At 47.1% G+C, this 12,517-nt stretch overlaps 1 protein-coding gene across 1 annotated transcript in view; it reads left to right on the top strand.

Annotated features, from left to right (window-relative positions):
- The window catches only part of LRRC40 (leucine rich repeat containing 40), a 404,320-nt gene that overhangs the window by 237,558 nt on the left and 154,245 nt on the right, over positions 1-12,517 (top strand). The window contains exon 10 of the mRNA XM_086953851.1: positions 11,122-11,230. Coding sequence (XP_086809977.1) covers positions 11,122-11,230 — 109 coding nt within the window. The remainder of the gene's footprint in view (positions 1-11,121; positions 11,231-12,517) is intronic.

Here is a 12,517-nt window from a genome sequence, read left to right as displayed (position 1 = left end):
ACGCCCATGTCAAGGAGAGAGGGGCGCGTGCCAAAACGTGCCAAACGTGTCAACACACCGGGCGCTGCCATCTTCGGCGCTGGCTGCCCGTTACCATATACCGTATTTCGGACGTCCTGCTGCCTCGTCCTGCTGCCTCGTCTGCCTGGGGATGTGCAAGCGGTTGGAGGCGCGTGTACAGCGGCAGCGGCAGTCGAGGTAAGACTCATGGCGCCATTTGCTCGCTTGTGAAGCGGTTTGACACCTTCGAGTGAAGTCCTCGCTATGAAAAAAAAACGCTCGCTTTCGATACTTCATGGCGCGGGGCCTGGGTGTGGACTTTGCCGGGGCCGGTGGCTGTATTTTTTAACATAAGGTGTGTTGTTTCTTGTTACATACGGTATTTCCTATTGTGAAGCGGTCTGACACCTTCGAGTGAAGTCCTCGCTATGAAAAAAAAACGCTCGCTTTCGATACTTGCACAATTCATGGCGCGGGGGCTGGGTGTGGACGTTGCCAGTGCCGGTGGCTGTATTTTTTAACATAAGGTGTGTTGTTTCTTGTTATTTCCTATTGTGAAGCGGTCTGACACCTTCGAGTGAAGTCCTCGCTATGAAAAAGCGCATGAAAACATACCATAAAATTTTGTACCCGGCGTATAAGACGACCCCCGACTTTCCAGAAAATTTTAAGGGGTTAAAAAGTCGTCTTATACGCCGGAAAATACGGTAGTTCATTTAACATCCAATCATAAAATGTCCATGACATCGTGTTAGCAACGACTCTCCTCTGCTCTATTCGTGTTATCGAAAAGTTATCCGATAAGCCTGATCTCTCTATTTCTGATCTACTCCTAGTCAACAGGAAATCAAGTTATTACCTGAATGAACATTATTTTCAAATTCTAACCATAATTTAACAAAGTCCTACAAACACAGCGTACTGTCTTGCAACAACATGAAAGTACTGTCGTAGTCTTTTATTAAATAGTATAATTGTGACTTGTGTATTTAGTGAGTTTTACTACCTGTAACTCCTGATTGGATGAATGACAGATCCATAAGGAGTGTATTCCAACGGGAGGAATAATATTTGCCTTAGTGTCCTTATAGAATTTAAACATTTCTGAAGGTTAGTTAGGAATTTTTTTTATTCTCTGTCCGGACCGGAAGCTCAGATATTGCATGTTTAAAGCTTTTGAACCGCCAAGGATGCCACACTGTCAACTGTCTTAAAATAGAAATGTTTAAACGTGGACTCTGACAACTAATCTACAACTTTCATAGTTTCATTACATCCTAAACAATCTGCTTAAAGGAATGTCTTTAAAGCCATAACTCCCCTAACTGGGAGAGCCGTCCAAACTGCGACTACTAAATGTTAAAATCCATACAAACACCCATTCTGTGGTGTCGCTGCAGACATGAAGGTTTTAATTCTGTTCGGCTCACATCATATCTCTGTGGCTTCACGTACTCTGATTCAGATCGACACGATTCCCACAGTGCTCTCTGGCAGTCGAATGACCCAACCATGGGTGAGTCCAAGCCACGATACCTAGACTGGCGCCCCATCTAAACAGGGAAAGATCATTAAATTCCCATGTACATGCACCATATAAGAGAACCTGAATTATCCAGCAAACGTACTCGCACAGTTAATAAATATAAAGAGCACCAGGAGAAGTGCTTAACTTGCTGGCAAAGTAGCGAAGAAGAGAAGGGTCGTTGGCAACACAATGTCATGGATTGCACGTTATATGATTGTTTGTTATTTGGGTCACTGGTTTTTCCCCTTTGTTCATGGCTAATGTCATTGAGTGGTGCTGTTTACATTCGGCTGCTGTTTGAATAAATCAGAGACAAAAATGTATGATCTGAGCCTCTTGCCCGAACATAGGTTTTCAGCTGCACATGGCTAATGAATGTGGACAGTGGGGGATTTCTGCATGGGAAGCTGGGAGCAGAGCTGGCCCAGCAGCCAACCCCGCCTGGCACAAGCAGGGGTTTTCCACAAAGGGGACATAGGGTATTGCCAAAGAGCAGGGCTTTCAACGAACCACCACTGCACATGGCTAAACGTTGTGGACAGTGGCTAATGTGCCAGAGACCTGTGAGGTAGTGGATGCTACGCAAATGTCTTTAATCAATCAATCAATCACTGTTGACGTAGACACTGACCATTGGTCTAAGAATACATGGGAGCATTCACACAGCCCATGATGTATATGGCAAATCCTTGCTGTAAGAATGTAACGTTCTCCAGTATTAGGGGTGTCTTTCATAGATTCACGTGCTTGAATATTCCCCGCCGTCGGCGAAGTGGGAGTCCCACGGTAAATAAAATAGCAATAATGCTAAATATAAATATAGAAATATATATATACATAATATCAGAAAAGAAGGAAATACATAGAAAACCTCTGAAAACAAATCCTACTTAGGAATGCATGGTATAGAGAAAAAAACATTTGTAACACCTTAGTGTCATTATGTTAGTCCAAACTGCGGCCAATCAGGCGCCAGCACCCTCTAGAACCTTCTCCTCAGAAGCTCAAGCCCTCAGATTTTCTACCGCACGTCGTGTGAAGGGAGTCTCCCTGAGCTCTGCTCAGTTTTCAGAACTCGATCTTCTAGTTTCCAGAAATTCTACAATGTCAAGTAAGAAGTCTTTATTCAGACCATGTTATTCTTGTGGGAAGCTTCGTCTTTTTGAAAAGGACCCCCACCAGAAGTGTATTTATTGTTTATATCCGGATCATGAGGCTGGCAGCTGCAAGTTTTGTAGAACCTTTTCTTCAAAACTCTTAAGGACAGGGAAGGCCGTCTTCTTCTTTGGCTGCAGCGTCTTAAGGACAAGGACTCTTTAGTGTCCGACGCGGAGAGTTTACATTCTGGTTTCTCTTTAGCCTCAAAGAGGGGTAGTGTCCAGGAGGTTCCTTCTCCTTTCCTCAAGAAGCCAAAATTAGCCCTGTCTGTGGCTCCTCCAGTCTCTACTGCCATTCCTACCACCTCTACGCCCACGAGACCTGGCTCTCAGGCGTCTTTGGCTACCTCTCAAGGTGTCCTCACACCTCTCGCAGGCCCGCCGTCGACGAGTGCGTCTACGAGCGCTCCGTCGGCGAGAGCGGCTTTGCCTGCATCTTCTACGACTACTACTTCGGCTTTCTCATCATCGGCGATGGTTTCGTCGACGGCCTTCACGTCGACGAGGGTTTCGTTGCCGTCTAAACCTGTTCCGCCGACAATTCTTATCTCGTCGACGAAGAAAAGAGAATCCTCGTCGACAAAAGATCCGAAGACATCGTCGTCGACAACGCCGTCGACGAAAGCCTCATCGACGAAGACACCGTCGACCAAGATCTCGTCGACAAAGAAGATCTCGTCGACAAAGACAGGCCCGTCGATGAGGGCTCCGTCGACGGAGTCAGTACCAGCATTGACGGCGAACCCGTCGACGACGACACGCCCGTCGACGATGACGAACCCGTCGACGACACGCCCGTCGACAACGACGAACGAGTCGACGGCTGCTCCAACAATGGATCGCTCATAGACGGTGACACCGTCGACGACCTCGTCGACGACCTCTCCGTCGACGCAGGTTTCTTCAAAATTACCGGCCACAACAGCTGACTCAGGCTCGTCGTCGGTGACGGCTCCGTCGACGACGGCACCAATTTCATTTGCTTCTGTACCGTTGGTGCCCTTGAAGACCTCTAAATCTTCATTCTCGCACTGCAGTACCCTGCCAACAGATCCCAGAACCAGAGCTTCAACCACCTTCTCCGATGTTTGCAACTACATCAGACTCGGAGCATGAAGAGGACACGTTTGGGGCCGCACATAGTCCCTCTGATTTAATAATTAAATGTCAGGACACAGACTCTGATGATGGCGGTGAGCCAGAATTTCAACAGGAGGAACAGTTCGTTCAAACACCTGTGGCCACCATTCCTTTGACCTTAATTTCTAATCCCCAGCATATGCTGGATGATTACAACCGCCTTTTTCTGGGTAGTCCGCAAACTACACCTGCACAATCTCCCGCTCCTGTGGTGCTACCTCCACCTTCATTGCCACCTATGGTACCAACTACAACTTCGTCCCGGATTCATAGATCTATTAGCATCCATACCACTGTATATCCGCAGGATGCGGATGATGAAGCGAACGCAGAACGGGAGGATGGTGAGGTTCCTGACGAAACAGATGGTGAAACAGGGGATCAGGATATGGCCGACTGGGACGATTATAGGACGCAAACGCCTTCTCCTCAACCTGGTACTTCAAGTGACTCGCCAACAGTTGATATTGCCAGTTTCCATCTTTTAATGGATAAAGCAACTCAGCGTTTCAAACTTTCACGGTCACAACACGAGGAAGATTGCTTTCTCTATGACTTTAAAGACAAACCTTATAAGCAGGTCCACGCTATTCCTATTATTGAGTTCATGTGGAAAGAGGGCATTAAACTAATGAAAGCTCCTAACCTGCTCAGATTCCACGCCTTGAAAAGAAGTACAAGGCCCCCACTGGCTCTCCAGCTTGCCTGACTTCTCATCCCAAACCGGATTCGGTTGTGACTCGGGCCGCACAGCGTAGAGCTCGGAATCCAGCGTCCCAAATCACATCCCCTCCGGATAGAGAGGGTCAACGCTTAGATGCTATTGGCCGCAAGTTCTCAACGATGGCCTCAACTTCTGTCCGAGCAGCCAATGCTTTAGCCATCTTGGGACGCTATGACCGGCAGATGTGGTCAGATATTGCAGATTTCATGGCACTCATACCTGATGCATCTAAGACTGACGCACAACAGATTCTCTGCGATGGTCAAAGGGCAGCGGAAGAAATCATCGACTGTACAGTCGATATCGCTAACACAGGTTTCCGCCTCCTGGCAAGTGCGGCTGCACTCCGAAGACAGGGTTGGCTGAAGTCCACCTCCTTCCGGCAGGAAGTCCAAAGCAGAATATTGGATATGCCTTATGATGGGGAATCACTGTTCGGATCCCATAGAGTCCATCAAGAAGGACACCGATACGGCGAAGTCCTTCGGCACGCTCCAATTTCGGAAGCAGTCCTTTCGAGGTGCGCGCGGACGTGGTACTTCTTCCAACTTCCGAGGAGGACAACAGTACCGCTCCTACACTCAGAGCGGCCAACGGTACACGTCCAACCAGCAGTCTCGTCAGCAACCCTCCAGACCGTACAGAGGAAAGTCGTCCTATCGTGCCACCACTCAGAAACGCCAATGACTTGTGCCATTCTCAAGGTGTTGGAGGGCGAATCTCTCTGTTTTATTCCCAGTGGTCTTCGATCACCTCGGACCGCTGGGTATTGGACGTTGTCAAACGGGGTCACACCCTGAAGTTTACAGAGATTCCTCCTTGCACTCAACCTCATGGCCCACCTCCTCCACATCTCGAGGAGCTCTTCCATCAGGTCCGTCTTCTTGTGTTGAAGGGTGCAGTCGAAGTGGTCCCTATACATCAAAGAGGGAGAGGTTTTTACTCTTAATTCTTCCTTATACTCAAGAAGAACGGAGATTGGCGACCCATTCTGGATTGGAGGGCTCTCAACCAGTTCCTGAAGTCTCGAATCATTCCGAATGCTGACACTACAGGAAGTTCTGCGTCTTCTATCCAGCGAGGATTTTATGACCACCATAGATCTTCAAGACACTTACTTTCATGTTCCAATAATCAAACGACATCGGCAGTACCTGCGCTTCAAAGTGGGGCCACTACATTTTCAGTTCAAGGTGCTACCCTTCGGACTGCGTTCAGCTCCTCGTGTGTTCACGAAGGTACTGGCCCCGGTGGTGGCTCACTTGCGTCTACAAGGAGTTCAGATCTTTCCCTATTTAGACGATTGCCTTCTCAAGTCACAATGCCACCATCAGCTGGATCGGGACACGCACCTTTGCCAGCAAGTGTTTCGGTCTCTAGGATTGACCATCAACAAAGAAAAGTCACAGTTTGCACCTCTGCGGATCAGAACTTTCCTGGGAGTAATCCTAGACACGCAGCTCTCAAAAGCGTTCGTCTCGGGCGAACGACGTCCAAAGATTCTTCGTCTGGTCTCCCTTATTCGAAGAAAACAGTCCGTTTCTGTTCGGACGTTAAAATCATTCTTGGGAATGGCTTCATCTTGTATCGCACTGATCCCAAATTGCAGGTTGCGCGCCCGTCCCATTCAGGAAGAACTGGACTTAGTGGCGTCAGGTCTCCGGATCCTTCAACGACCTTGTTGCCGTCACAGCTCGCATGAAACAGAGCCTGCTTTGGTGGACGCAGCCCGCAAATCTGGGAATGGGTGTGTCCTTCCTCGATCATGCTCCAGACCTTACGTTGACGACGGACGCCTCCTTAGAGGGGTGGGGCGCTCATCTTCAAGGCCTGTCCATCAAGGCCAAGTGGTCGCCGATGCAATGCACGTGGCATATCAACCGGCTAGAATTGATGGCGATTTTTCTGGCGCTCAAGTCCTTCCTCCCAGTTGTTCATGGGGAGTCAGTGCTAATCCAAACGTACAAAACCACCAGTATGCACTACGTGAACAAGCAGGGGGGGACCAGGTCTCCGCTTCTGTCCCGCTTGGCCCAGTCAATCTGGGATTGGGCTCTTCGCCATCACATCACCTTGACAGCTGTCCACCTTCCGGGCGTGTCCAACTTCCTAGCCGTCTCTCTAAGCAGGTCCACTTCCTCGACACACAAATGGGAGCTGCACCAACCGACTCTGGATCGTGTGTTCCGCAAATGGGGTCACCCGGATCTGGATCTCTTTGCGACACCGGAGAACCGGAAATGCCCATCTAATGCAAGTTGGCATTCCCACCCATGGTCCCGCGGGAATGCCCTTTCGATCAACTGGAGCGGTCTATTCGCTTACACTTTTCCGCCGCTCCCATTGATACCGCGGGTACTGTGGGAGATGCGGAGGCAGCCCTGCCACATCCTGCTGATTGCTCCTCGTTGGCCCAGACAGGCATGGTTTTCGGAACTACCCCTAATGTCCCTGTGCGAGCCCATTCCTCTACGTCCTCGTCCGGACCTTCTAACCATGGACAAGGGCTTAGTGTGTCATCCAGATCCCTTAACGCTACAATTGTGGGCTTGGAACCTGAGCACCTTGAGTTCACTGGTTTAAACATATCCCAGGAGTGCAGAGACATCCTAGCTCATGCCAGAGCTCCGTCTACCATCAAGACTTACAAACTTAAATGGAAGCGATTCTGTCATTGGTGCGCTACGGCCAATATCCATCCCATCCATTCCACTCCGGAGCAGCTCCTTCCATTCTTTTTGAGCCTCGCTCAGTCAGGTCTCTCTCATGCTACACTGAGAGTGTTCTTAGCTGCTATATCTCGTTTCCGACATGATGGCTCTTCATCACTCTGTTCATCACGAATTATAAGTCACTTCTTCAAAGGGCTTTTCCGCAAGTTTCCACCTGTGCGTCGCCCTCCTCCAGCTTGGCACCTCAATGTTGTACTATCTCAACTTACCTTTTGAGCCTATCCACAGGGCGGATATCAGGTTCATCACTTGGAAGGTTGCACTTCTGCTGGCTTTGACCTCCTCTTGTCGCGTGAGCGACCTTCATGCTTTTACTGTCAAGCCGCCTTATCTACAGTTCAAACCTGACGGGGTGGCACTTCGGACCAACCCCTCTTTCATGCCTTAAGTACCTACGGATTTTCATTTGAATGAGCCTGTATTCCTCAAGACTTTCTTTCCGGATCCAAAATCTCCGGCGGAGCAGCGCTTACATTCTCTGGACATCAAACGATGTCTTAAATTTTACATTGCCAGAACTGCCCCATTCCGCAAGTCCGACCAACTTTTCATTGCCTACGGACGACTGCGCAAAGGTCATACAATTTCTAAACCGACTATTGCCCGGTGGCTTTCCTCAGCCATTGCTTTCTGCCACCAACAAGCGGGCAAACCATTGCACTCTTCAGTGAGGGCACATTCTACGAGGGCGATGTCTTCATCCACCGCCTTGGTTGCTGGTGTGCCACTTCATCAGATCTGCCGTGCAGCGACTTGGTCCAGCAGGCACACTTTCACCAAACATCACTGTTTGGATGCCATCATTGAAGCGGATACCGCAGTGGGACGTGCAGTGCTTCGCCATCTTTTTCAGTAAGGTGAGCCTCTTTCCCCCCTCCTTAGTATTTTCCTGTGATTGCTATGATGCCTTATATGACTGTATTATTATCCTAGTACTGTCTTGATTTTTTCTGCTATGCCTCGCAATCTCAGTTTCTAGGAGGTTACTGCTTACTATTCTATTCAAGCATGTGAATATATGAAAGACACCCCTTATACTGGAGAAGAACAATTGTTACTTACCTGTAAACAGGTGGTTCTCCAGTATTGGTGTCTTTCATAGATTCACATGCGACCCGCCCTCCTCCCGTCAGAGGCTCTTTTCTCCTCATGCGCTCTTTATTACTTGTGCTACGAAAATTTGAGGGCTTGAGCTTCTGAGGAGAAGGTTCTAGAGGGTGCTGGCGCCTGATTGGCCGCAGTTTGGACTAACATAATGACACTAAGGTGTTACAAATGTTTTTTTCTCTCTACCATTCATTCTTATGTAGGATTTGTTTTTAGAGGTTTTCTGTGTATTTCCTTCTTTTCTGATATTATGTATATATATATATTTCTATATTTATATTTAGCATTATTGCTATTTTATTTACCGTGGGACTCCCACTTCGACGACGGGGAATATTCAAGCATGTGAATCTATGAAAGACACCAATACTGTAGAACCACCTGTTTACAGGTAAGTAACAATTGTTCTTTTTTTCTTTTGAACCTGCTTCTGTACTGGGGAAAATTGATGCAGATATAAGAGTCAACTTTAGTTATTGTGAACTGGGCATGGGTCCAGATGCGAACCCTGTGCTCAAATGACCATGTACCTTTGCATCCAATTAATTTTACCCATATTTTGGCTCGACACATGCCTTAAATGCAACTCCTGCTGTGCACAATTAAAGGCTTTGTGCATTTTTGTGTCCATACAGGTGCTTGGAACAGGCTGACCTCTCAGCCTCCACATGAACTGCCTACGTTTCTGATCATTGGGTTCACTCTCCATGGTGGATACATGCCCAGCAGGCCAAACCCAGCTAACCGCTCCCACCTATGGCCAAATACCACATTCTTTCTATCTTATTTTCCCCCCCACAAAGGCTGTGCAGGGCCTGGTCGATGGAATACTGTGCCTGCCTGTAACAGTAAAGACTTTACTGTATACAAAATGTTACAGCAAAATGATGTTCTTGAAGTTCTGATGTTGCTGAAGCTTTATTGGTTTGCAAAGCATAGACTGTACTGGGAACTAATAAGAGACATAATCACAGCAAGTGGTACAGGTACTTAAAACATATGGTTTGCAAAGTTATAATGTTCGCAATGCTTTATGGAAATGGATATTATTGCTCAAAGTCATAATATTTCTACCATAAAGGGATACTTTCTCTCTTTGATTAATTAAAAACCTATTTAATTACCAAAATGTCTTTGAACATGTTGATAATGGAGGAGAGAAAAAGCGCAACAGTATTAATTGTGTCACATGTACCTGCAAGAGAAAGTTGACAGCATCGTGGAGTTCTTATACATTGGCGTACAGTGGAGTAGCTGTAGTTGCTGGATGTTCTGAGACTCGAGTTAGGGTCGGCCTTAGACATGTGCAAGCTGTGCACCTGCACAGGGCCGCCAAACCCCAGGGGCCACCACACCAATATATATCCTTAATATAATAATCCTCTAAGGATGGGTACATATGTACGTGGCGGCCCCTGGCAGGGATTTGGCGGCCTCCGGCTCTCTTCCACTTCCAAGCACCCTGACCAGCCCCTCTTCACTGGCCTCTGCGCTCCGCCCCGCCCGGCCCCGCCCGGATCCCCTCTTCTGGGGCCCCCTACCTACGCTTCCTGCCCAGGGCCGCCATGAGCCTAGAGCCGCCCCTGCTCGAGTGGCAACAGTTCAGGCTGAAGTAGTACTAAAAGCTAAGACTGTCGGTCTAAAAGGAGCAACAAAGCAGTTGATAACATAATACATTTCAGCACAGTTGCCGAACTGTTGTGGGATGTAAGATACTCAGTAAATATATACGATCATCTGGTTCAGATGTGGTTGAATCTTCAGCAGACCACCTCTACCTTATTACTTGGATTAGAGCAGGCTCAGTCTTCTAGTTCTTAGGATTACTTATGCGGACTGGTGGCTTCCAAACTGGGCAATTTCAGCAGCAAAGCAAACCGGGCCACAGTCTGCCATATCAAACATGAAATTAACCCCATGTGTTCTCCACATTATGGCTCAACCTCTGCTACAAGGGTTCAAGCAGCCTCACACATTGAATGCAGCACCAGCTTTTAGGTCCTAATTCAGGCACATAACCATTGCCAATCTCTGCCCAGGGCATTCTGCCAAAGGTTTTTAGGTCCAGCCTTTCAGACGTGCTTAGGTTTTCCTTCCTTACGGAGCCATCTGAGATCCTTAAAGCTAATGCATACATGCTGGGGCTCAGGAGAGCCTCCAGGGATTTTCTGGCAAGACGTTATAAGTTTGTGTATTTATCCAGCTCCCTGAGCCTGAACTTTCAGTGGCACACACACGATTGTTATGCTGTTAAAAGTCTTAGATAACAAGATCAATTATGTTTTTTTTCTTTAGCAGGAGCACAGATGGGAGGATGGCATTCATTATCCTACATGGATGTTTAGGTCTGGCTTGACAGTGCAACTGTCACCTGCACTTTTAACCTAGACCAATATTATTGTACACTACCTTCCTCCCTCAGAAATTGATATTTACTCCTATGCTATTTACTTGTAATGCTTTAATTTGCCGTACCATATTTGTGTAAAGCCAGACCTATTTTTATTGCCAATGCTTGTTGTTACAATGTTTGTCTTTGCTGCTTTATCTAAGGGCAATTCAATGCATGTACCACTTTTTGCTTTGGGGGCCACAACTCTTACGGTTTGGATTATGAAACCCTAGTTCCACAGTATAGCTATGCAGGTATCAGCCTACGTTTTATCCTGGGATTTTAGTAGATGGGAAACTTGTGCAAGAGATGCAATATTAACAGTCTAATTTTCATTGCAGATCCTCCTACCGACAAACTTGATGGATGTGTTGTGAATGCTATGACCCTGCCAAGTGAGTCCAGTGTCAACTTGCATGCCATAACTACTTTAAAAGCTTTGGAATATAGGTATGAGTAAATATTTCTTTCTTTTTTAATAATAAGCGAATTCTCAAATTAAAAAAATTAAGTCATCACTATATAGATGTCCAACATCAAAAGCAGTTAATCTAATTACTGAATAATGACCAATGTATTTTTCAAAACTTAAATTGTTGATTGAAAACTGAGTATGCGGATCATGTTTCTACAAAGACAGAACAGAAACAAAAACTGTTAAAAATTGTGTGTCTGGTTGGCAGAGGTATGAACCCTGTCCACGCAAAAAACAGAATGCTAGTAAGGATAAGTCATATATACAACCAAAATGAGCCTGTGCTCACTCTCTGGTAGCTTAGCACAGAGCAGGCAGGCTTAACTTAAGAGGCAATTATTCAAGTATTCGTGCAACACTTATTACAGAAACAGTGGAAACACCACACAAAAAAATACCACACCTGGGTAAAAAAAATAGAGCTTCATTTATTGAACACAACAAGACCAAAACAGCAAAAATGCAATATGTGGAACTGGAGTTATGACTTTTTAAATAATATCTGCAAATATAGTGCTTCAAAGCATAAAGTGCCAACCTTGGGCTATCTGGTCGCATTTGACCGGGTCAAATCCAAAAGGTCAGGCCAACCACGGTCGAGCACGGGTTGGATACAGGGAACAGCCTTGTCCTGCTGTAAAGGTACCTTGTTTCGCTGTCGACGGGGCTTGATGTGTGAAGCAGAGGAGACGATACATCATCGTTGATCCCTCTGGATGTAGGCGATGTTTGTTCCGAGCGCCTCAAATCGAGATGCATTGGCTACTTAAGATGTAGGCGATGTATTGTTATTGAGCTGATCAGCCAGCGATGCATTGTCTTTGTCCTCTGTGACGATGCGTCGGCTTCGAGTGGAGATGCATCGGTTCCGACCGGTGCAAAGATGACGATGCGTGGGTTTTGATGGAAACAGCACAGAAAACCCATTTTCAAGGCCCAGGACTGGGTTGGCACCACTTGGCAGGGCAAGACTCACAGTTGGCAGAGTGCAGGTGCTGTAGCAAGGTTATTGGAAGTCTTTGATGTCCCTGAGACTTCAGAACAGGAATTCTAGTCCTTATAGTCACTTTGGTTCTGGGGTGCAGAGATGCAGGCCCAGCCCTTCTCACTCCTAGGTGAGGACGGCAGCAGGGCATACACAACAAAGTAGGAGTTCAGCAGAGTGACAGGCCATTCAGCAGCACAGCAGTCCTCCTTGGCAGAGTATCCTCCGGTCCAGAAGTGTGCTGAGTTGGTGGTGTCAGGGGTCCAGTACTTGTATC

This window comes from Lissotriton vulgaris, chromosome 1_1, assembly GCF_964263255.1.
Source record: "Lissotriton vulgaris chromosome 1_1, aLisVul1.2, whole genome shotgun sequence".
Taxonomy (NCBI): Eukaryota; Metazoa; Chordata; class Amphibia; order Caudata; family Salamandridae; genus Lissotriton; species Lissotriton vulgaris.
The sequence above is the reverse complement of the archived record's forward strand: the minus strand, read 5'-3'. Positions and strand labels throughout refer to the sequence as shown.